This window comes from Trachurus japonicus, chromosome 22 (genome assembly GCF_045865225.1).
Source record: "Trachurus japonicus isolate A0001 chromosome 22, Traja_1.0".
In the NCBI taxonomy this organism is placed as follows: domain Eukaryota; kingdom Metazoa; phylum Chordata; class Actinopteri; order Carangiformes; family Carangidae; genus Trachurus; species Trachurus japonicus.
Genome location: NC_140928.1, coordinates 11,511,467 through 11,536,828, shown reverse-complemented (window position 1 = coordinate 11,536,828; position 25,362 = coordinate 11,511,467). Strand labels below are relative to the sequence as shown.

Here is a 25,362-nt window from a genome sequence, read left to right as displayed (position 1 = left end):
AATGATCTCACACTTCATTCTTCACGTATGTCTCCCTAATGTCATATTAATAAAGTTTTCTCTTTTTTTTTTTTTTTTTTAGATTCAACTAACTCCAGTGAAAACATCTACACAATGATGAATCCTATTGGACCAGGAGGCAACAGACCCAACGTGAGTCTAACATATGATTCAAGTTAATTTAAAAAAAAAGCTCTTTAGTGGTGTTTAATGGTTTTAAGTTTGCAGGTTTGTAACAGATTCAAATGCTGCACATTGACTGAGTTAAAATAATGGATTGTTAGTGTAATGATTAAAATTACACAACCTTGCCCACAAAAATAATCCAGCTCAAATAGGGTTTATAACCTCATCACTGGGCACCAGTACAACTCAGCATTAGAGGAACATTATACTGCTACGCTGAAGTGGAAATGAACCAAGAAGAATGTGTTCAATAATCGTTGCTTCACCATCAGCTGAAAAGATGTTGGTCATTTACATATTGTTCTACATCCTTTTCCCAGTTCCCAATGGGACCTGGGCCTGATGGGCCAATGGGAGCTATGGGAGCCATGGAGCCACACCACATGAACGGATCACTAGGTTGGTTTCACACACAGCGTGGTTTTACGGGTCTCTCGCTTTCCTGATGAGTTTACAAATGAAACAAGACTTTATTTACCTCAGAAACAATTGAACAAATTTCTCTCCTTCGCTTCCTCAGGGTCTGGGGATATGGACGGGTTGCCAAAGGTGAGAAAAAAAATCAGATTTTCTCTAAACTTTTATTTATTTTTTCTGTTTGCTCGCTGAGTGTTCTTATAGATTAAACCATTTATTCAGAATCTTGACTTTTCCACACTTTAACTTGTTTTGTTTTTTTACCATCTCCGCCCGCAGAGCTCTCCCAATAACATGGGGGGCATGAACAACCCTCCTGGAACGCCGAGAGATGACGGCGAAATGGGCGGGAACTTCTTGAACCCATTCCAAAGCGAAAGTGTAAGTAGGAGCGAGTGAATGACATCTCACGACCCTTAACAGTTATCCTGACATATCCTGACATACACCAGTGGAAGAATGCAAGCAGAGGGTTCACCTGATCCGTCAGTATTGATCATTTGTGTCTGGTCCCTCTCTTTTTTTTTAGTTTTTTTTAGCAACATTGGTTTGAGCAGGAAGTAGTCCTAACTGGTCTCACAGTGCAAAAGTCAAAAAGCTATTTGAAGTGGAGGTTTTTACCAAGACATTGCACCTAATTCTTCACTTACTCTTTCATGACCTACAAAAACAAAGTAGATTTACAAATCGGAGCAGAGTCCAAACAGAACAAACCAAAAAATACAGTCCCATCGGACCCAAGTAGAGAGAGAATCTTATCAGCAGCATGATCAACAAGTAACTGCAGTCAAAGGGAGAGCAGCCGTCTCACACTTCAACACTTTACTTTCTGCATCATGCATCAAAAAACACATTTTATTACTGTGAGAATTACGACGTACTACATGATTAGAGCTGATTGCAGGTCTACTCACATCTGCCCAGGTGCAACACATAGTGATGCAAAAAAACACAGGAGAACCATGGCAACACAACACAACACAACACAACCCAACTGGGAACAGATTTTTTACATCAACTTAGTGTGATTAGCAGGTCAGGTCTCTGTTACAAAGGGCTCAGCAGACCGACATGCAGTTTCAGTGCTTAAACACGGTCTTTACACTCTTATTACCTGGGACACAGCACAATCAATTTAACATACAAAACTTCTTACGCTCACAGCAGCGTGTTCATTGTCCAAAATGGGTTTAAAAACAAAACAAAACAGGGCTGTTAATAAAATTTGATGTTCTGCTTGCATTGGAGCCGCTTACTAATCACTTAGAAATCATTCTATACCCTCTGCATCAGTGACGTGATGATAGCCAACACACATGTCAGTAATAATGCCTTGTCTGATTTGAGAGTTTTTTTATGTTTCAAACACATTTAAAAAGTAAATGTGCTAATGCTAATGTGACATTATAGAGAGTCTTTTTCTGTGAGGAACGTGACAGGTGGAGGGGGGTACTGTTCCTTTTATATTTTGTAAAAACAAAAAACAAAATTGTGATGGTCTCTTACCCTCGGCCTGCAGAGCCACGGGCTGCACAGGCTAGAATAATAGTCGAGCCCTAATACCCCTGATTCAACCGATCAGCGGCAGGGGCTTTGGTATCGTTTGAAATGTTTCCATAATAATACCAACTCTAGTGAATTTGTTACCTATTTTTAAAAAAAAACTGAGCACAATCGGTAAACCTTGCACCAAAAACAAGTAAGCAACATTATGAATCTGGGCTTTGCAACTCTTTTTTAACAGTATATTGACTGAAGAACTGAGTCTGTACCAAAAAAAAAAAAAAAAAAAAAAGCACAAAGGCTCGATACCCGCCCCTGTCATCTGAATTATTGCTGTATTGATCACTTGTGTCAGGTGTATTAGAGAAAGGCTGAAACCTCAGTGTGCTTCCTCTAGCTTTGCAGGGCTGGGTTTGAGCTCCCTCTGGTGTTTAAATGTTGTCAGTGACATATCCACTCATCTGTGCCCTCCTCCCCCTTCCCTCTCTCTCTCTTTACAGTATTCACCCAACATGACGATGAGTGTGTGATTTTATTTTTTCCTTTTTTTTGTATTTTTGTTTATTCTCCCAACCCCTTCCCCCCCCCTCCTTATTTTTTGTACCCCTGCACCTGATTTTTTTTTTTTTTCTTCAATTCAATCCTTACATCACCTCGGATTGGACCACCTCCCCTCCTCCTCACACACATGACACACACACGCCCTCTGCCCCCTAACCCCTCTGCCCCCACCCACCAAACATGGGATCCGCTATCTCCCTCCCATTTTGCCCCCCAAAAAAACCCCTCCTCTCACTCGGCCACACAGCCTTCCGGGACGGCCCTTGAGCATGCTGGGACTCTAATTAAGACGGGCCCTCCTGGAGCATGCAAGATGGCTGGCGGTCTGAACAGGAAGCAGTCACAGAGCCACAGGAAGAGCCTGCTCTCTGACTCCGGCCCCGGCCTCCCCGGCTTCCTGTCAGGGTCTAGACAATGAGAGAGGGAAGGAGGACAAACAGAGAGAAGGAGGGAGAGAGAGAGAGAGGAGACTGGATAACACAGCCCTCCCCCTGAGGACGCAGGATTGGGTCTCTCTTAGCAGCTGCCTGGAAGCTTCTCAACCACCACTTTTGGGTTTTTGAAATTTTTATCGTCATTTTCTTTTTTTTCTTTCTGTTTTTTTTTTTTGTTGCTGTTCCCGACGGATTCAGTGGAGGATCGGACCTTCTCCCCACACATTGTTTTCTCTCTGTCTGTACATTTTTAACAGAGGTGTTGTGATGATCAGTGAATTTTTTTTTTCTTTTCATTTTTTGTGTATGTATTGTATCATTGCTATTTTTATTATTGTATTATTGTTATTAATGATATTGGTATGATCATTTTAAGATTAGGTTCTAATTTCTGTTGTTTCTAAGGGCACATTATTATGATGAAGACAGTATATATGTCCACACAGGTCAGACCTTGTTGGCTGTGTTAACATATGGCTCCATGTGAGCACACTGCCCCCTGCAGGTAAGATTTTATCTATCATGGTACTGATTGGCCTTTTTTTTTTGTCTTTCTCAGAGGTTTGGCTACTTCCTTTTAAAAGATCTAAACAACTTTTTCTTAAAACTTTGTTGCTCAATAACTCACCAGAAGAAGAAGCGGCTCCTGTTTTAGTAGCTTCCATGCAGTGAAATGCACAGCTCTATTTATTTATGTACTTTTAATTTGTCTTATGAATCATTGTTACCTTTTTTTAATGTTATCCCTGTATTTCTTTGGTTTTGTTAACTGCAGAACTAGTAGCAACTCTGTAAATATGCAGATCCACTCAGCAGTGCGTCTTTATCTCCGTCTGACATCATTAGACCCCTCTATCCGAGCCCTGAAGGTGCTGATATTAATCACTTTGTGTCGACCATGTTGACCCCCACCACCACCACCACCACCACCACCACCTCTCATGCTGCTTCCACTAATGCTGCCCACTTTGGTCACGGCTCAGCTCCAGCGTGTGCGTAGGCTGCGTTTTATCGTCTCTCTGCTGACCTGTAGTGAACACTCGTATTGTTTTTGTTTTGCTGATGAGTCCTCAACACACTGTGATGTTATGTCGTTGCTTTTATGGAAATTTGCTTTCACACACCGGTCAGTCGTCGAGCTTGCGGACATTTTTGCTCTCATCCACGCGGTGCTCCCTCATTACGGTAAAAAAAAAAAAAAAAGGACTTGTGGCTCTCTGCCGATCGGATCCTCTGGTGTTTTTATGTTGGAGAAAGGCAGGACAGGAAGCGACTGAAGCGAGTGGCCTCCCTCCCTTTGCTCATCTTGAAAAAAGACCTCCGTCCTTTTCCCCCCTTTTCTCACCTCTCCAGCGGGCCAGCATCAACACACCCAGTCACACACCACCACCCCTCTCTGATTCTTTTTTTTTTTTTTTTTTTTTTTTGTACAACTCTCCATCTTTTTGATTTAATTTTTTTTGTAAATACTGTAAAATGCATTTTGATATCATTGACATGTTTTGATATTTCAGATCACAACTTCACAGTTGATCAGAAACGTACTGATTCGGGCAACTGTGTATTTGTTCAGAGATGGTGTGTCTTTTACTCAGAAATAATATGAATGATGAGAAACAGAAACTGGAGCTGCTATAGACTATTATGCTATTTCACCTCATCATAGACAAAACGTGGGGCTTTACTGTGCATCAGAGCTGTAGCGTCAAGGGTTCGTAAAGAGGACGAGGGAGGAAGATTTTGTAGTCGAGTGTGTGTGAACGCCTTTAGATAACTCACTGTCACACACACATTTCCTTGAAAACTCTTTGAATTGATTCTTGTCCAAAAGCCTCCGTCCTCTGCCTCTGTTCTTGGAAACTGTTGGTTTGAGGTGGCAAGGTGTTGTTGTTGTTTTTTTTCCTTATTTTTTTTTTGTTGTTGCCATTTTTAACAGAGAAATTTGCAAGAACAGAGCAAAAGAGGTCAGTTTTTCATAATAAAACTCGTCCCTTCTTTGTCTGCCTCCGATGCACTGCATTTCAGCTTTTACCTTCTCGACACAACTGAAAACAGAAAGCAGGGCACACAGGACACTGGCTCTCAATCCAACACACCAGGGACCAGAGAACAGACTTTACTATGAAGGATTTTTTTTATCTATTTAAAAATGGGGTGGGAGAAATGTTTGAGAAAAGCAAAAGAGGGGGGAAAAAAGAATAAAAATAATGGACAGATTTGTTGCTAAGACGAGGTAGAGAGAGAGAGAGAGAGTGCGGGAACAGGCGTCTCCTCCCCTGTACTTTGAAATACTGTTGTATAAAATGCAGTCAAACTTCTCTCTATCTTTCTGTCCTGTAAGTAAAGCCGTCACAACGTTGATCATTTCTGTATTTCTATTGTGCTGATGTATAATACTGTAACATTCAGGGGTAGGGAGGGTTAAGAGGAATTTTTTGGGAGTGGGAGTAAAGATTTTTCTGTTCAGTTCCTCATTTTTCCTCTTGATGACAAAGCAGTATTGAATATGAGGCAGTCTGTCCTTGGGGAGTTGCTTTGTATCTCATGTTAGGGTAGTTTCAGATCCTAAATGTCTCGTGTAGTAAAATAAGAGGTTCCTTCTTCGTATGTTTCTTTATATTGTAAAGTTTCTTTAGATAAAAAAAAATGTTGCTTATTGGAAAAAAGGTGGGAAAACTGCATTGATAATAAATGTTTTTTTTTTCTTTATTTTCATTTTTTTGGTTTTGTTTTAATTTTCATCAAGTTGTCAGTCGTTTTTGCCTGTGTCCCCCTTGTTGTAGATACATATTAAAAACAAATAAAATGACTTCACTCCTTTTGCCATGAACAGGAGATTTTATTTTCTGTAGATTTACAGGTTTGTCTCCGCAAAATTTACCCTCCAGTTTTTTTCTATTTCTATTTCTTATTTTGATCGACCCCGTCGACCCCGCTGTTTCCAACCTGGTGGCTACAAAACAAATTTGAGAGCCCAAATTATTAAGAAGTCAGAGAAGACATTATTGGTTGTTTTTACTGAAATATTTCGTACGAACTTTACCATTTCAGACATCGAGAAAATACCAGTCAAAAAACGACGTTAAGTTTATGGACAGACATATAAAAGCTGTGAGCAAAGGTGCCAAAAAATTTAGTTATTTTTACTAAATTTACAAATGCATTATTTTGTATTAATGAATACATTCATCAGATTTTTGCTGTGATGGTGTTGCATTACAAACAAAATCCTTGTATAAACATGACATTTGGAGTCAGTTCGCTACTGAAATTAACATTCAAATGTAAAGCTCACTGGGTAATATACAGAGGCTATTAGTCCTCACTGCTGCAGCCCTGGTTTGATTCCCCCCGTGGCTCTTTGCTGCATGTCATTCCCCTTTTCCTGTCTCTCTAACCTGTCCTATCAATCAAAGGCAAAAAGCCCCAAAAAATACTGTTAAAAGGTGAAATCTGTCTGTAATTAGTGCTCCAATGTATTATTTCTATATTAGATTGATTTACTGTTTAGTTTGATCATAAATAATTAATGAAAAACAGCAATCACGAGCTCAGAGATGCCAGTTAACATCTTTTCCTATGTGTTTTGTACATTAAAACATGTTTAAACCCCAAAAATGTTCACTTTACCACGACAGAAATATAGAAAACCAGCAAATACACGTTAGGTTTTGACATTATTCTTTTCCTTCAGGCTTTTTCAACTAATCCTCTATTGATCGAGTCCTCAAAACGATCAGGTAATTGTTATATATCCACTAATGATCCCGCTGTCTTTTGAAGTTCACTCTGGAGCTCGTTATCAAAAACTCTTGAGTGAAGCTGAATCACATTACCAGATGTGTTGCTTTCTCACTGCTTTTAATCTATTTTAATTTTACCGTGCTTCGTGTGCACTCCTGCTAGAAAACAAGCCAAGCGTGGGGACGTGTTGAGGATTCAATAAGATGCTAGATGAAATTAACAACTCCCCCTCTGTCCTTACATCTATCTGTTGCTTCATCATTTTAGTTTAAACTTTATTCTTTCTCATGTCATGTCATGAGGTAAATCTCAAAACCCCAAGTGATTGCTCTGCCCCCCTCCTCCTCCTCCTCCTCCTCCTCCTCTGATCTGTCCAAGCTGCACTGAGTGTCGACGCAGCGACCTCCTGCTCCGCTCGCTGCAGCAGGAGGCTGGGGGGGCGACCAGCGAGTTGACGGAGAGGGAGAGGGGCAGCGGGGGGAGCAGGCCTGGCCTTGCAGATGCTCTGGATGGTGATGATGATGATGATGGTGCAGAGGTGGGCGGGTGAGGCAGAAACACCATGCTCCTGCTTTTGAAGAGGGACACCTGTGCTGGTATCTGCAGGTGAGAATGCGATTGGTCGACCAAAGGAGGGAGGTGAAGCAGAGGCGGGACCACCGTGACGGAGGGGAGGGTGTTCCTACGGAGCTGGGAGTGAGCTGATGGACAGGCAGGAAGCTTATCCACAGAGCTTGTTTGGGTCTTCTTGTCCAGCGTCGACCCTCCAGGCTTCAGACACGTCTTATGGGGAACACTGCTGGAGGCCGCCTGAGTCGAACTCTTCATCTCTGTGAGGGACAAGACGGAGCGGGAGACCCTCGGGAGGAAATCCTCACCGTTGTAATTCCCTCCTCCATGTCTGTTATCCCTCCTTTCTTCCATCCCAGACTGATGCAAAGGTGACTCCTCATCCTCATCCTCTCCTTCCTCATCTCCACTCTCCCCTCCCTCCCCTGTTAAATCCTCTCCTTCTCGCTCCTCCTGCAGGCTCCTCTCCCTCTTGCCCTCCTCGTAAGCTCTGTTCAGACAGGCCAGGTTGTGAATGGCCAGCCACGGTTCAGATAACACCCTCTGTCTGGGAGAAGGAGTGTTACACTGGCTCAGTGGACTCAGCTCACAGGACGGATGTCGACTGCTGCCGCCACCACCGCTGCTGCTGCTGCTGCTGCTGCTGCTGCTTCCCCTCTGACCTGGTGGAGGTGAGGGAGACACAGTTTGTGAGGGTAAATCACACTTTGGAAAATAGATGAGGAAAAGCCTTATCCGTTATTATTGCCTGTCCTGGAGGAGAAGTCCTTCCTCTGTTGACTTCAGTGTATCTGTCCTGTCTGAATTACATCCTCTAAGCAGGTTTTAATGTGCAGAGAACATCAAAAAACAATAAACAAGTAACACATTTGGCGGTAAACAACATGTAGCTAATACCAGTAGTTCTGTATAGGCCACAAACCAGGATATTGGGCCATCTCAAATTGTATCCAACTGGTGGAGCTGGAGGCAAAGTCAGAGGATTTGTAGGTTTTTGATCATCCAGCCTGTGTCCATTCCCACAGCCCTATAAAGCTAGAATGGCTGAAAACACATTCATGTCCTCAAAGTGAGTCATTCTCTACATCTATTCACCTTATAAAGTGATTAAAAGTCATGTTAAGCACAGTGTATGGCAGATATTATACACATTTAGAAAATATATGAAATAACTGTGATTTATAGAGATGTATATTCACATACTGTATATTAAAAATAAGATGAATCTGCGTATGGTAAAACAGATTAGGGACATATAGGCCTACCCTGTATGCTATTTAGTTAATTCTTCATTATGCAAGTTAACTAAAACAATCTATATATAAAATGTTTACCAAAATGTTTTGTCTTCATACCGGTATATTCAGACATGTGTCATCATCACATTCTTGGGAAAGTTTGTAAAGTTGTTAAAACTTGAGCAACACTGACGCATCAGTATTAATCATCTAATGATGTCATACACAGTAATACATTAATCATCATTTACCTCTCACGTTCCACTTTTACTCAAGTGGGATTTTCCATGTGGAATTTCACCTCGTATAACCAAATTACTCCGGTCCTTAACTCCATCCTCATCATGTGTATCACTCCCTCGAGCTTTCACCAACTTTAAATGCGGGTACTCTTTTTTAGTTTCTGTGGTGAGTTAAGTGTCAGTTCCTGTGGCAGGAAATGTAGCTTCTTTGCTGTAATGCACCAATAGTTAGCATCAGCTCACCTTGGCAACACATTTTCATTTTCTGTCCAGAGGAATGAGCGCTCACCTAATGATTTCAGCCAGCAGGCATTTGTTCTCATCTGTCTAGACTTGCCTTTATTTAACACTGCTCTGCTGTATCAGAGAAGAGCACGGTGTCTGCATACAGACACTTCAACACTGCTGTTGATGGTACTGATCTTAACAATGAGATGGAGAAGCTGTCTCTCCATATATATAGCCTATATAATACAGCACAGACAGATCTGATGTTAATATAAAGTACTGTTTCAAAACAAGCTTTTAACATGAGATGAAAATGAGAAGATTGCTGGATGAAGTGAATTTACTGACTGTTCCTTAAAGGGATAGTTCAACATTTTTGGCAAATTTTTTGGCCCATTGCCATAATCCCTGTAGTCTTAGCAGTAGGTTCGTTACCTTTAATTGTCGGTGCAAGCTATTCTTAGAACGGCGTAGCAGAGCCGCGAGCTGCTCAGAGCTATGCTACAGAGGCTAATGGGATTTCTTGGTTTCCCTCATCAAACTCATCAATCCAAAAACGCTCTTGTGGACAAGTTGTGACCTGCACATTCACCACGCTATCAGATAATAACGGAACGTTACGAGACAGAGAAGAGTTGTTTTCGAGGCAAATGCAGAGACTGCTTGCCAAAAAACTGCCCCGACGGGAACGTGCATCAGCGGTTTTGCATGAATTTACCTCTAAAACAAGTCTGTCTCGTAACGTTCTGTTATATTATTGATTGATTAATTTTTGTGTAATTAATTAATCGTAATTAACGCGTTAAAGCCCCGGCCCTAGTTATTATCTCATAGTGTGGTGAATGTGCAGGTCACAACTTGTCCACGAGAGCGTTTTGGAGTTGTTGGATTGATGAGTTTGATGAGGGAAACTAAGAAATCCCATGAGCCTCCGTAACATAGAGCACCTTGCGGCTCTAAAAACAGCTTGCAGCGACAATTAAAGGTAACGAACCTACTATGACTACAGGGATTATGGTAATGGGCCAATTTACCAAAATGTTGAACTATCCCTTTAATATTAAAAGTCCATACTTCAATTTGGAGAGGAAGGCCATGAAGCAGCTTCTCAGAGGCTTTTTTTTTTATCACACAACACACTTCTTGCTCAGTAAACTGATGTCCCCCATTTGTGTATACCGGTATGTCCATTTCTTTCTGCACTGTAAGGACTTTGTCATGATATTTGCTTGGAAAAAGGGACTGAAAATTAGCTGCTGACTTCAGCAGACATAATGAACGAAATGAACCCTGTGGTGAGATTGTTTTATTTTGGTAACCATCTTGTTGTCCTGCATGTTTTGGCCTGTTTCCCAGCCTGTCGTCTCTCACCACCACAGAGGCTGGGTGTGGTCTAAAGTGAGCTATGTTGTACTGCACCTGACAGTGGTGTCAAAGTGTCTTGGTGTGAATGTGTGCATCACTGAGCAGCAGAGCGAGAGGTGGCAACACTGCAGCTCAGCAAAAATAAGATTTTCCTGTCTTTCTACCTTGTAAATCAACAGCTCTTCTCTCTGTCTGTCACTCAAAAGCATCGGTGTCACTCACTGGCTCCTCTGAAGTTGAAGACGTTTTCCCCCTCAACTGAGTTGGGAGAGCCCGTCTTGAGGACGATGTCAGACGGGGACATGCAGGACACCGGAGAGGTGTTGGGAGACGGAGGGACATTCAGGTAACGTCTGGTCACTGGACCTCCGTTCGCACCCATCTCCGTGGCGATGATGATGATGTCACGACCCCTGGCCCGACAGGCATCCATCAGCACCTGAAGCAATCACAAGCCACTTGACAATGAAATATCTTTTATATTTGACATCTAAAGTTCGATATTATTCATAATTTTTATTTATAATGTTACATCACTTTACTGAGGAGAAGTATTTTTACATTGCAGTATATGTGCTCCCCCTTCCTCCACCATCTTTATGTGATTATAAACATCAAATATTTAGATGGCTTACTGTAGTTGTTCTGCTCTCCCTCCTCATTTGTCCCAATTTGTCTTTGATCATTCTTTCCTGTCTCTGACTTTACCTCCAGTGTCGGTTGGTGCTGTGCGTTGATGGCGTACACCAGAGCCGAGGCTCCGGAGTAGTCCTCCATACTGGGGTCGGCTCCTGCAGACAGCAGAGTGGCTGCCACCTGAGCTCCTGCTCGCTTCATGCAGACATACATCAGAGCAGTGCGGCCGCCACGGTCCTGGGTGTTGGGATCTGCCTGAAAGGTACAAAAGAAAAGAAAAATGTGAACTTGTTTTATCATTATATTATCAATAATCTCATAGATATAAGATGACAATTCAAGAAGTGTGTAGGTGCTTTAGCAAATGCTTGGTGTGAACTAACAGTCTGTCAGCAAGCTCATCGTTGTTTGCAAGGACACCAGACTATATTAGAATTGCATGTAATTTACAAATGATCATAAAATCTAATCTAATGCTTTGGGTTTGAGTTAGGGGACACTTTATGAGTCAGTTAGTCTCTAATGCACAGTCCTCCCTACAGTATAATCATTAATTATCTTGCCTCAGAGTCCAGTGTGCTGTTTTCTACTGTGTCACATTGTGAAGGAGCCGTTCAGCAGGTGAATTGAGGACACAAGCAGAAGTGGTTACATGAGGAACCTGTTTACTATGCATTAAAAATATACCTCCGTTGCTGCAGCAGCAGATTTACTATGCATTATAAATGCACCTAAATCAATACACCGTTGAGCCTTCATTTAGACCTGTATATGTAGAAGAAGCATTTAAGCTCGCATTCTGAAATGGGAAATATCAGTCGATGCAGGCTGACCTTGTTCTGCAGCAGGTATGTGAGGAGTTTGACTGTGTCGGGCCCAGCAGGCTCCCCTCTCAGGGCCTTGCAGGCAGCCAGCAGAGCCGTCTCACCTCTGGGGTTGCGCCCATTAACCTGAGCTCCACCTTCCAGCAGCAGGCGGACCAGACGGAGCTTACCTGAGGCTGCTGCGCTGATGAGGGGACTGCAGTCTGACAAGGGATCCCACATGGCCTGCAGAGAGCGTGAAGGACAGTCAGGTTATATTTTCATTACATTCAATAATGATATGAATAATATTCCAATTTTATGGGCAAAACACCCTTTACAGCATGCTCTGGACACCTATTACCTGATCTGAAATGCATAGTCTAAAGGTCAATGATAATACCGATAATTGTTTCTGTCAACGTTCATGATTCTGCTTTCTAATGAGCAATTTGACTTTTGTGATTATTGTACACTTAGGGGCCTTACTCTTCAAGAAATTACCATTGAATCATTAGAACTGCATTATATTAACATACAAAAATAACAAAAACAAATTCAAACTCTGAATTAATTACTTGCTACAACAAAAATACCAAACAAAACTGGACAGACTTGGACATTATCTAATGTGAAAAAGTGACATACATGACCGAGCATCCACAGGGCACTAAGATGCATGTCCATAAAACAAATAGTAAACACTGAACTCACCTTGCCGGTCCTTCTGCAGTGTTTATTTACTTATTCCTCTTCCTCCAGCAAGAAGAAACAAACCATGTTGAGGTATGCAGATCAGCTGCCAATAGAAATGATCATTTTTATCCAGTTGTTGTCTTTGAAACCTTTACCTCAGCTTTTGACTGAAGCGTCCTCATGGACACTAACTTTCATCTACTGCCTCTGTCTGCGTTACCCCTCTGTCCTGATCTGTCCTCCTCATACCTGCTGGGTTGAGGGGAGGTTCGTTCCACAGCCACCGTTCAAAGTTATAAACAGTTTTGAGCTCAAAATGCCACCTGTTGCAGACACTGCACTACAAAGACCCAGAGGCCCTTTGATATGAGTCAGCTTTGAACGGGCCTCATCTGCCTTGTGACCACCGTCTGTGTTCAAACACTGGCTGAGAGACAGACGGGGACACACACACTGAAACTCAAAGTGCATTGACACACACACACACACACACACACGCATAAACTCACAGCAGCTCATTTGTATCTGAAAATCCGCCGTGCATTTGTTCTCCCGTTTGTATTTGTCTGTCTTTGCGTTCACTTCTCTCAGTACTGAGCAACTGTTCTGTTAAATAAATAAATGTGACTTGAATGGTTTGAAAATGGCAGACAGAGAGGGAGGGAGAGAAAAGAGACTGTGTCTGCCTGAGATCAGAAAAGCACTTCACAAACCCTCAAATACCAGACGTGTAATTAAGTCGAACAGCAATTAGTTGGAGCTAACAAAAATAGCAAAGGGTATTAGCAGAAATCAGGGCTGTTAATCAATTTTCCCTCCATTATCTACATGCAAACATCCTGAATGGACATGAAAATGACAGTGGCACCTCAAGTCCTCTAATTAGGCAGCTTCTTGGAGTACTTATGTGTATGTGTGTGTATAGCTTTTCCATCAGCCTTTGCATTTGAGTCATCTCATATGCATCAGAGATGTGCTGTTTTTCAAACTATGGTCTCTCAGTTGTGTCTGATTTTGTAGTTTGTAATTTTTCAAATTAAAAGACGCTTTGTCCTTCCACTGAGAAGAACATTTCCAACTTTCAGGAAATAAATCAGTAACATAAACTCATACATTGTAAATAATCTACTCTTTATTTGCATAAACTGTAAACTTACCACCAGCAGTGTGACATTCTCGTCATCATCCACTAATCGTCTGACAATATTTAACCCAGAGCTCTCACTTTGAGTTGAGTTTATAATATCTACATTGCAGACTGGGAGATAACACACTATATGACAACATCTTTTAGCCACTGATAATGTGGTAAAAACAAAACAAAACAAAACAAACAAACAGCAGAAATACCGTTTTCATCGTTTCAAGATTTCAATGAGGTTGAGTGTGAAATGCATAGGCCTATTAGATGTTAGACTTGATGTTAGTTTTTGTAAATGTTTGCTAAATGCCCACTGTCAGCATACATTATCTATAAAGGTATTGTAATTATGCGTTTTACAAGTACATAATAGCATGTTCTGCTTTCTATTGCATGTAAGTAAATCCATGTGGGTGTGTGACACTTGATGAGCGATGATAACCTTTAAACATGGATATTCACTATAGGCCTAAAAGTTTTAAGCACTAAAAGTAAACTGAGGATGATTTTTAAAAACAGGCATAAACATTTTTTATTTATTAATCAACATGAGGCAAATGTTGTAAACAAAGAAAACAATGACATTATCCTGTGGATTCAGGCTGTCTCAATGTGTAATGTCTGTTCATGTGATCTCAGACTAACTCCATGATGCTGAGATCAGAGCTCTGTGGGGGCCAGACCATCTGTTACAGGGCCCCTGCTGTACATAGGCCTCTATGGCTGTGCCTGTATGTTTGTCTGAAGCCACAGACTGAATGTGTGACAGAGCAGACGCCTCCCTCGTGAGACATTAGGCTACGTGATAGATAAGAATCAAACAAATAAAGTGCCTTAAATGTTTGCACATCGTAAAAATGAACCGCTAGGAAAATGCCAGACCTGAGGATTTCTAAAACCTGGCTACGTTCATTGATGAAAATATGATTTTTTTTTTTTTTTTACTTTTAAAAACTAGCCTATGCATAATAAAAATATAAAACACTAAAACCCGAGGGCAGACGAGGTCAATGGCCTTGATAAACTCCTACGAAAGAAATTCCCTGCGTGTGTGAAAGCAGGGAAAATGAACGGAGCGAGAGGAGACAACACAGGAAAAGTAGAAGTGGTTACGTAAGCTCTACGTAATGGTTTATTTATGTCCGTCGGCCAATAAAATCTGCTCTGAGTTCAGCCGTCATGACGTAATGCGATCTACTCCAGAATAGCGCGCGGCGGGGAAGCAGCAGGCAGCAGCAGCCGCGCGGAGCCCGTTGAGCTCTTTCTCTGGACCTCCTCCTCCTCCTCCTCCTCTTCCTCCTCCTCCCTCCCGGTGTGTCGGTTTGTTTATGTCGGATTCGTGCCGCCGTCCGGGAATAAGCCTGGCAGCGGGGGCCATCGCGGCGGGATGTCGGTGCTCCGGGAGAACCAGTGTTACGGACTGTCCAGCGGAAAACTGAGCCTCGGCGGCGGCAACGTCTCCGTTTTTCACGTCAAACTCACTGACAGCGCGGCAAGAGCCATCGGTACCTTTCAAAACGGCAAGGTGGGTCGTCTTTTTTTTTTCTCTCTCTCTCTCTATCTCTTTTCTTTAATATTTGTTTGTTGCTAATTCACCCTCGAACAATTAGCTACAATAACAACAACAACACATAGCCGACTGCAGTTGAAACCTGTTGTGCCGCCTCGTTCAGAGGACCAACAACCACACTATAAAAGACGAAGTGGCGAGAAAAAGGGACGAGGAAGGAAGGAAAGAAGGAAGGAAGGCGGGTTTGAGCTTCACATTTCAACCCGAAGTTCACCACCACCACCAGCAGCAGTATGTTTTCGGGCTTGTTGCCTCAGACGAGCCTCCTTTTTTTTTCAGCCGTGAAGTGGGGGGAAAGTATGTTGCATAATACAATGCGGAAACAACGCTCTCCTCCTGTTTGATGATGATTAGTAAAAAGAGAAAAATAAAGCTGTCGTTCAAGTCGTTACAAGCTGCTGGCGAGTACTATGAATGCTAATCGGAGTGGGAGAAGAAAGGAGAGGAGAGGCAGACAGAAAGAAAGAAAGAAAGGCTGGGGGGATGTGGGGCTGGTAGTTAGTAGGAGGGTGTTTTTGGATTACATTTGTACAGAATGTTTAGCGTTTTTGCCAAAGAAATACACACTTGCTGCCAGCTTGTATCTACAGTATGATATCCAGGAGGGAGGCACACATACACATACACAGATGGATGGACTCAAAAATTAAAAAAAAAACATTTGACCCAGTTAATCACAAATGAATCAGACGCTGCAGGAAGTATGACAACGGCCGTGATGTACACTTCCTCAATTCAGTGATTCCTAGTAACACTGGTAGGAAACTCCTCAGAGAAGAAGTGCACATTCACCTCTTTTCTGATAAAGGGTGACAGCAACCACACTGCTGCTCTTGTGTATGCCCAGAGACAGACAGACAGGAAGGTGGGGAAAACACCTGACTCAAAACACACGCATACAATACTGTTGCTGTGCACGTATCTAGTTTCTTTATTTAGCTTCAAGTGTGGCTATTCATACCCACTTGGCCTGATCATAAAGACAAAAAATAAAAATAAAAACAGCAAAAATTTAAAAAAAAAGAAACACCACCTCCTCATGTACAGGCCAACAGTCACATTGCTCATCTGCACTCATCAACAGGTGGACTCACAAATCTTCCTTCACGAAAAGGTCAATTAGATTCTCGTCGTCGCATACTTTCCGCTCCATGCTGCAAACGTGTCACTTTGGCCTGTCATTTCTACAGTTTCCTACAGGCCAGTTCGACCCTGTGAGGAGATGACAGGCTGTTATTTCGCTGCTGCGTTTTCATCGTACGCTCAAGTGACAGGCTGCTGTATTTGAACAGCGGGTCGTCATGACCTTAGCCGGTGCCCTCTTTAACAATCAAATTGAATTTATTCAAAGGGTATGTCATATACAAGTGAGGGATACATCAGGGTTACATGTTTTTACTGTGGGGTTATTCATGCAGTCGATTGATTTGGTTGAAAACCTTTGTTTGCATGTCTGTTTAGCTTTCAAGGAGGCTGATCTTTAGTATTCATACCAGTAATGCACCAAAACCAGTACACTGCAGTTGCATCAACGCTGAGGGATCAGTCATGGCATGATCAATACACAGTAGATTAATTTTTGTCATTATCGGTTTTAAAAGATCAGTCCACTCGTCATGAAAATTAGATGATAAATGTAACCTTTTTTAAAATGTATTTCATATTCTTCTTGGTTGAACTTAAAGCCTGTGTTACAACAAAGCAGCTTGACCACCGAGTACTTGTGTTTGGTATGCTAATAGCTGCCAGATCCAAGCAGAGGTGAGTAACAAGCTACAGAGGCGTCATAAGCTTTAAAAACTTTAAACACCACACCCACCCAGTTTAAAAAACAAAAAACAAAACAAAAAAACCCAAACATGTTTGTAGTTTTCAGATCCAGCTGTCCTCAGACTCTGCAACCACAAAAGGTTTCAAATGGCTTTTTACATATGAACCTGTGAACTGCGAGCAGGCACTTGTGACGTTCACAGGTAATTGAGTTCGCGCTTTTTCACTTGTGACTCGGTCAAGGCAGACCGTGTGTAGGAAACAACAGCTGCACAACAAAAAAAACGATACCAGTTTGATGACGTGAGGAATTCAGATTCAAAGTTTGGGGAAAAGAGGAGACTGGTAGCTACTGGTTCTCTGCTTCATCCTATAACCTGATCTGAAGTTTTAGATACGAAATTGGAAAAGGTAAAAAAAACTCATCACTGTTTACAATATCTGCTTTTATGTTTATTGTAACATTAAATAACGCCCACATTAAAATCCATAGAACAGGTGGCAGAAATGTGGGCTGAGGGGCTTTATCAGACTGACAGGTTAAAACACTGTGATAAAAATGTACACAACCTGAGGAACAACAGCGTAAGGAAAGCAAATGCGTATAGAAATAAGAGCTGATGGAAAAACAAAAGCGCTGTTGTTCAAACCACAAGTTGACCCTGTTGTATGTTAAACATACGTCTTTGTTAATGTCTTATCAGATCTGTGTTTGTGTGTCTAAACTAACGATTTTTCTTTGCTCTCCAGGGCTGGTCTTCCCACCCCACCATCTGTTTTAGCGGAAACCAAGGGGTAAGAAGAACTGGTCTTACTATCGACTCGCACACAGTAACTCATTCAGTACTGTTCATGAGATTGAACATCTTTTTTTTGTTTTTAAATGTACGATTTTTTTTTCGTCTTGCAGAGAATCACCATCCCTACCTCAGAGAAGAGAGATGAAGGGAGGATATTCACCTTTGGTGTGACCAACGTTGCCCGTGATAATCCACATGGAAGCTTCGACTGCGTCCAACAGCTCAGCACCGGGTAAAACACAAGAAAATAAACCCTATAACACATGAGGATAACTTGCACTTTTTATAGCATTTGTCAGATTTAAGATGTGATAATTGGCCTTTAGGGAACAATAATGAGAACTTGATACTCAAAAACAGTTGCAGGTGTAACGAAAGTGTCATAAATATAGTGGGGATTGCACATTTTATGGTATAAAGGGATGCTCATAGTATTCAAACCTACTCATGAGGGCTGTACTCTGCTTTTGTCTGCACTAATTGCATGATTGCATGTTTACTTTGTATTCTATGTATAGTATTAACTGGGCGTCTGAATTTGTTTCAATATTTTTAAAAATGTCTCGACTCCCCTGCTGCTGTGTGAGAGTCACCCCGCTGGTAGCATCACTTTAATGCCTGAGAAAACACAGGCCTCTTGACTGTACGGGTCTAACAAGCTGGAAATGTGACAAGTGTCAGGAGTTGTAAAAAAAAAAAAAAAAAAGCTGAGGAATTACTCATCAAATCTGCCACTGAGTCCTGACAAAAATGCAACAGTGTTTGTTGCTGCTGCGCAAATCACACCTGTTAAAACTGTTGCTGTAGCTGAACGCTGTGAAAGCATCAGTCAAGCAAGTGTGTTGTGTTAAACAGTGTTTTGTTTGAAATGTATAACGTGTAGAAGGAGTCCTGAGAGCAATATTAGATCATTGTCTGCCTCTCTCCTCCTCCTCTTCCTCCTCCCTCCCCTTCCTCCTCCTCCTCCTCCTCCTCCACCCAGTGCTGCAGAGGAGCTGTCATGTCTCGGGGTGATTCAGAAAAAGATGACAGTCAACGCTACAGATGACTCGTACGATAAGGCTCGTCAGAGTATGGCCCAAGCTGAGGAGGAGACGCGCAGCCGAGGGGCCATTGTCATCAAACACGGGGGGCGTTTCCAGGGTACGGAGAGAGAGGGAGAGAGAGAGAGAGAGAGAGATACTCGCATGTACACAGAGTCTGTCTCGTTATACAATGGTTAACTCCAGCTAAGGAATAAGACTGGCCTGAAGACAAATTTGTACTGTGCTGGTTATCTCAAGGAAAGAAAAAAAAAAAGTCAGCCATATTGCATTGGTTACCATAGCAACATGTGTGGTAACCAGTGGTAGTAATCTGTCTTTTCTTCTGCAGGAAACTTTACATACAGTGCACACACACATGCATATCTATCTATCTATCTATCTATCTATCTATCTATCTATCTATCTATCTATCTATCTATCTATCTATCTATCTATCTATCTATCTATCTATCTATCTATCTATCTATCTATCTATCTATCTATCTATCTATCTATCTATAATAGAAACATACTTGCACAATATACAGAGATTATTCTGTACAACACACACACTTGACATACATACATATGATGGAGTCACTGATTTTTTTTTTTTTTGTGTCACCGATCTCTTTCTACTTCTAACCACTAAACCACTTCCTCGAAATAGATATGTTAACCACCATCATTTTGTTTCAGTCAACACTCACATAGGCACATACAACACACAAGCATGCGTAGGGACATACACACTACGTTTTGATGATTTTGTCAGTTCAGAGGAAGTGTACATGTAAAAAAAAAAAAAGAAGAACTTGAGGCTTGTGCAACCATGTGGTTATTTCTTACATTAGTTAGCAGCTTTTCCTCACTATGACGCGCATCTGTGTAACCTGGATGTGGGTTGCTCAAGAGGTGAAATGAGGCCTTTTCTCTTTTATCCACAGTTCTGTCACAGGACAAATATGATGATCCACCCATGTCTCTTTCTCTGGTGTCTGATCACGCATCATATAGCCTGTAAAAGCAGTAGTTACACGCACTCACAACCTGGCGGTTCAGGCAAAAGCAAAATTTAGAGGGAAAAAAAAACAACTTATTGAACTGTTTTTAAGACTACAGAACAAGGACAGCTTTGATGATAGAAACCTCAGTCAGGTCCCTTTGAAGTTCACAGGTTTCCTTTTGAAGGTATTTCTTGCTTTCTTTGGGAATGGCGTCTTTTGATGTGTGATTTCCTGCTCTTTCACAGGCAAGAAGGTAACGGTACGAGCGCCGGCCCCGGCACTGGCCGGCCTGACCAAGCCCAGACAGTCACCCCAGTCCTTCCTCAGCAACATCAAGAGGAAGGAGGGCGTGTCCAAGTTGAAGAAAGGTACCAGTGCGTCCAACAGGAGGAGCGTGGGCGATTTGCAGGAGAGGCCGCTCAGGGAGAGATTAATACACCTGCTGGCTCTGAGGCCGTACAAGAGGCCTGAGTTGATCCTGAGGCTACAGAGAGACGGACTGTCGGCAGGAGACAAAGATGTTATGGACTCTGTACTGACAGAGGTGACTTTTCTTTTTTGTTTTGCCTTTAATAAATACAGGCATCATCAACAATACACAAGATGTGCTCAGGTCTCATAAGAACAGATACAAGTGTCCATTTTTGCCAGTTAGATAATTACCACATCTAAAGTGTTATACACTCTTTACAAATAGATGTGGGAACTTGAGGTAACTATGAACACATTAAAGAAGTTTTTTGACCATTTTTGTTCTTGTATATGTCTGTTTGCAGGTTGGACAGCTCAACAGCAGAAACAACACGTTCGTACTAAAGGAGAGTCTGTATAAGGACTTGCAGAAGGACTGGCCTGGTTATACGTCAGGAGACCAGCAGCTGCTTAAAAGGATCCTTGTCAGGTAACAAACAATATCATGAAAGTCTGATGAAATAGTGGGAAAATGACTTTGCAGATGGTAGCACTTTTACAGTTGTATACTAATCAGATATAATATGATGTGGACAAATACAGGCACTCAGAGGTGTGAAGGAAGATCTGTGTGTTTCTGCAGCATCTTGAGAAATGTGAATATTATGCAACTTATTTGGAGGCAAATGAATGCCACTTTTATTTCAGGCTTTTCATTTGGTCTTTTCATGGGAATTGGCTTATACTTCATATACCGACTCTCTAGCAGCTCTCTCATTTATATTTATCAGGCTCTTAAATCTTGACAAAGACAAGCTGTTCAGGAAGTCAGTGCTGCCGCCTCTATCAGTCAGTTTGCGTGTTATTGTGTGTACTCCAGCAACTCCGGAGTACACACACACACTTTCTGTGAAGTAGGATGACAGTTTTTGTCTTTCTAAGGTTTATCTCTAACAACCCAGAGTGTTGTCAGATACTTATAATAACAATCTGCGGCTGTCAGTCTGTCAAAAAAAAAAAAAAAACAAGCACTTGGAGTGGATTTATTTTGACATGGACAGCTGCTCTGTTGTGCACATTGCAACAGCTGTTTCAGGGTTTCTGGTCTTGCCCAATACTGAACTGATTTCAAAGATTTCCGTCCCTATCAATCATTTACAACTCAAAAATAAGGCCCATGTTGAAAAACCCTGAAGTTATCATTTAACCACATCTGAGAACTGTCATTGCTGCTTATTGTGTATGTCAGCAGTCTTCAACTGCAGGGCTACAACACCATGTTCAGTTTATACAAAACCTCTGTAGAGATATCAGTTGTTGATGTGCTATATCACTGTGTGTGCAGGAGACTGTTTCAGCCACAACAGAACCTCCTCACTGTCCCTGAGGCCCAGGTCAGCCCACTGCGAGACACCCCCAACTCCTCCCCAGCACATCGTTCAAAACATTCCCTGCCAGAGGAATACACCGACCCTCTGGCTAATAAGAAGCCCAGGATATCCCACTTGTCTCGCAAAACGGCCGGTAACAAATCAAGATCGAGGCCGTCTGACCAAGTGGCTCATAAAGACGTCAGCGAACCGAGAGCGGACGACGGGAGAAGGAACTCGCTTGACCCTCGAAAGCTGTTGGACTCCCTGTCAGCAGTCTGTCAGCAGGAGGAGGAAGTGGCTAAAAGGCTGGAGCCGACTCCTTGTGCTCAGGAGGAGCCTGAAAGCCCAGAAGGCCATGCGCAGCCCGACTCCGTTCTCCCTCCGTCCCCTCTGATAGTGCCGGATCTGAGTAGACACACAACAAAAAGGAAGAAGAGCAAACACAAACACAAAGATCAGGTGAGTACGACAGGACAGGCCTGGAGGTGTGTGAGCTTTTCTAGAGTAAAATGTCATCGTATTTAGTTTGTCTTTTTGTTTGTTAAGCAGAAGGACAGGCGGAGAGACAGTAAAAAAAGGAGGAAAGATCACAGTTCAGAAGATCCAAACAGCAAAGTCCTGCTGGGCTGCACAGGTGAGTGCTGCCACCTGCTCACACGGTGACATCACTGTGTCAATATATTTAAATATTCTGATGTGCATCCTTTTTTCTTTCAGAGCCAAGTGAAATTTTCTTTGATTCCAGTGTGCTTCAAGTGGATAATGACACGGCAGATTATTTATCGTGAGTAAATCTTTTTTGCTTCCGCCACAGGAACTTTCTCCAGGGAACAGAAAGCTTGTTTAGGAACTCAGTTCCCCTATTAGCGTTTTCAGTGGAGGAACCAGGGTCTAAATTAAATTCATAGAAGACCATTTTTCCCCCAAACTGTCCCTGCACACGCAGATTCAGAAACCTTTGGGGTGGAGCTTATAGGACTGAATGTCACTGATTGGTCAAGTATGGTCCCATTCTCCACAGCAGATGTTCTTTATTGTTTTGTATGTAGTTTATGGCAGATAATATTCAAGATACATCCTGAGAGATTTTATGATCATGAACTGACAATGAAGTCCAGGCTTCATTGTTCAGGCCAATATTATATGCACAAACAAATAAGATGAATTACAACCATCATACTTTTAATATATCTGCAGAATAATTAGTTTAATCTGCCTGTTTGTGCACTAGAGGAACTTTAACCCCTATCAAACGATTAACACAGCAACAGATTTCTACAATGCAACATCATAAAAACACACTGGTTTATGTGTATGTTTGTTTTCTTTATCCGATTACAAAAAAATCAAGAACTTTTCAACACAAACCTCTTGCAGGTAATACAGCACATATTGTTGATGGGTACTTTACTGACAGTGATGTGTCTTTATGTGTCTCTGCGCAGCATGTACACAGTGATTTGCAGCCACGATCAGAGGCAGAGCTACAAACAGGACTTCAACAAGGAGTACGACGAGTACAGAGATTTACATGCTCGCATTGATGGCGTCACCCGACAGTTCATGGAGCTGGACACGCAACTCAAACAGCTTAATCAGGAATCTCATAAATACAAGGTAATTATACTGTTGTCATTGTGCTCTGGTGTGGCTAGATTCACTGAGAAGCACATACTGTCACTGTCTCTCCCCACTGCTACTATCATTAAAGGCATGAAAATAATTTTAAAAGATTATAGCTGTATTACATTAATCATGCTATTGTTGTATTTCTCTCTTGCAGACGGTTCATAATCAAATTCTTCAAGAGTATCGCAAAATTAAAAAGGTAAGGACAGTATGAAAACTTGAGATTTATATTTAGATCGCTGCATGTGACATTTACTTCCCTAATTTACCATTTACCATTTCTTCTTTCTTTCCGCGTAGTCCAACCCCAACTATAACCAGGACAAGATGCGCTGTGAATATCTACACAACAAACTGGCTCACATCAAGAAGCTCATATCGGAGTACGATCAAAAGCAGCTCAGTGTGGAGCAGCCCTGTCCAAACTGAAGACCAACTCCGAGACAAGTGAACTTGGAGAGCATAACAAACAAACCCTGAGACGAGGCAGGCTGACGCTGCTGACCTAAGTGCCATCGAGCTGGATTGGATGGTCGTGGCTAAATGTAGTCTCGCAAGACCTGCTGAAGATGTCAGTGAGGTTGGGAGTTGTTTGTGTGATGAGCAGCCGTGGGACTTTGAGGGCAGCTTGTCTTACAAGATGAGACGTCTATGAGAAATGGTTCAGGCAGTGAGCTGCTGCTACAGAGACATGATACTGCCAAGGACACGAGGAGGAACAATAGTTTTACTGAAGCTCTGAAAGCTGAAACTGAGCTCTTACTCTTTATAATGAAAACGGTTACATGTGGAGAGATGGATGGTGCTAAACGTAAAAAAACACCTTCAGAGTCCCATCCCCATGACACATTTTAGTTCTGTGGATGAAATGTAAACATCAGTTTGGGTATTTGCTTATGTGTTCTGTTCGCCATGTCAATGTTCACACTTTATGCTGGAAGCATGAGACTGCACGCTGTACATACCCAGACTGCTCCTAAGAGACGAAGGTGAAGGTTTCTGGCAGCTGGGATGCAGATGTGCAACATTTGTCCATGAGTATTCTTTGGTTTTAGTGAATTTAAAACTGTATCAGTGTTGTTGGTTTCCTCTGATCTGATCTGATCTGCTCAGCTCTTGAAAGTATTGCTGATGCCTGAAATGGTTACTAACTGTGGTCTGGATTCATGGTATTCCACTGGTGTTATCCCTCATGTGATTTTCCCAGAACACAGAAGACTGTTATGTTGAACACAATGTGAACTTGAGGTTGTATTCAGGGAATTTTACAGTATGAGCTCCAGTAAAAGTATGATAATTAAAACCCAGTTTTAATTTCGAGTATTCAAAGTTAGATTATTGTTTATGTAGGACGAGACAGTGATTAATTAAAAAAATGAAAGGATTTTGTTGCATGCTGTGTACAGAATGCATGAGGAGTAAATCAGAGACTTCATCTGACTTTCAAATAAATTCATTTGTTATTCATTCTGTATTTGTTCCCTAATTCATAATGGTTTTAACAAAGCCAGCCAGTTCATAAAGCCAAACAAAGGTCTCACACAGTGCACCAATTACAAATACCCCAAATATAAAAGATATAAGTCAAGTATGGTTTAAGTGAAGTGAAACAGTTGAGGTGTTTTAATTTGGTGGATTAAATATTAGTCATCATTTGATCTTGATCTCAAGCACTGGGTCTTAATGACAAATAATATAGTTTATCATAATTTACTATACCATGGTCTGAAAATGTTAACTATAAATCATATCTGCCAGACCATTGGTTACTTTTCCTTAAACATCTTCTGATCCTATTGCTTTTTAGATGGCAGTGAACTACCCAATGAATAAACATAGAGCTATGACAACCAGCAGAAACATACAACTATTATCTGCTGGCAAGTAGGTGTGACAGGTCAGGTGGTTTGTGTATGGCATGTTCAAGTTCACCTTTGATTGCCTGACCAGATATTATGTAAATGCTATTGCACAACCTGTATATTACCTTGTATATAATGTGCACTGTTAGGT

The 25,362-nt window shown here is 41.8% G+C and overlaps 3 protein-coding genes across 9 annotated transcripts in view; 2 read left to right on the top strand and 1 right to left on the bottom strand.

Moving 5' to 3' along the window:
• The window catches only part of LOC146963579 (single-stranded DNA-binding protein 3), a 40,005-nt gene extending 34,074 nt beyond the window's left edge, over nt 1–5,931 (top strand). For 3 of the 6 annotated variants that reach the window (XM_085767787.1, XM_085767786.1, XM_085767785.1), the window contains 5 exons: nt 83–153; nt 507–585; nt 707–735; nt 883–984; nt 2,915–5,931. In XM_085767787.1, the coding sequence (XP_085623913.1) occupies nt 83–153; nt 507–585; nt 707–735; nt 883–984; nt 2,915–3,085 (452 nt within the window). In that variant the 3' untranslated portion in view covers nt 3,086–5,931. Of the gene's footprint in view, nt 1–82; nt 154–506; nt 586–706; nt 736–882; nt 985–2,606 lie in introns of all 6 variants that reach the window. The other 3 variants (XM_085767790.1, XM_085767789.1, XM_085767788.1) reach the window with 1 other exon arrangement.
• A 1,223-nt stretch (nt 5,932–7,154) lies between these two features.
• LOC146963578 (uncharacterized) lies at nt 7,155–12,170 on the bottom strand. The gene is made up of 4 exons (XM_085767948.1): nt 11,958–12,170; nt 11,197–11,379; nt 10,711–10,927; nt 7,155–8,077 (listed from the first exon to the last, which is right to left on the bottom strand). The coding sequence occupies exons 1-4, from the start codon at nt 12,168–12,170 to the stop codon at nt 7,155–7,157; spliced, it is 1,536 nt and encodes a 511-aa protein (XP_085624074.1).
• A 2,790-nt stretch (nt 12,171–14,960) lies between these two features.
• Nucleotides 14,961–24,816, top strand: LOC146963577 (RNA polymerase II elongation factor ELL-like). 2 transcript variants are annotated; one of them, XM_085766720.1, is made up of 12 exons: nt 14,961–15,289; nt 17,855–17,899; nt 18,015–18,136; nt 18,887–19,047; nt 20,182–20,480; nt 20,713–20,837; nt 21,693–22,179; nt 22,270–22,354; nt 22,438–22,504; nt 23,166–23,337; nt 23,504–23,548; nt 23,650–24,816. In XM_085766720.1, the coding sequence occupies exons 1-12, from the start codon at nt 15,152–15,154 to the stop codon at nt 23,776–23,778; spliced, it is 1,875 nt and encodes a 624-aa protein (XP_085622846.1). In that variant the 5' UTR covers nt 14,961–15,151; the 3' UTR covers nt 23,779–24,816. The 2 variants fall into 2 exon arrangements, with proteins under 2 accessions (XP_085622846.1, XP_085622844.1); XM_085766718.1 differs by having other exon boundaries at nt 22,267–22,354.
• Nucleotides 24,817–25,362: the final 546 nt, after the last annotated feature.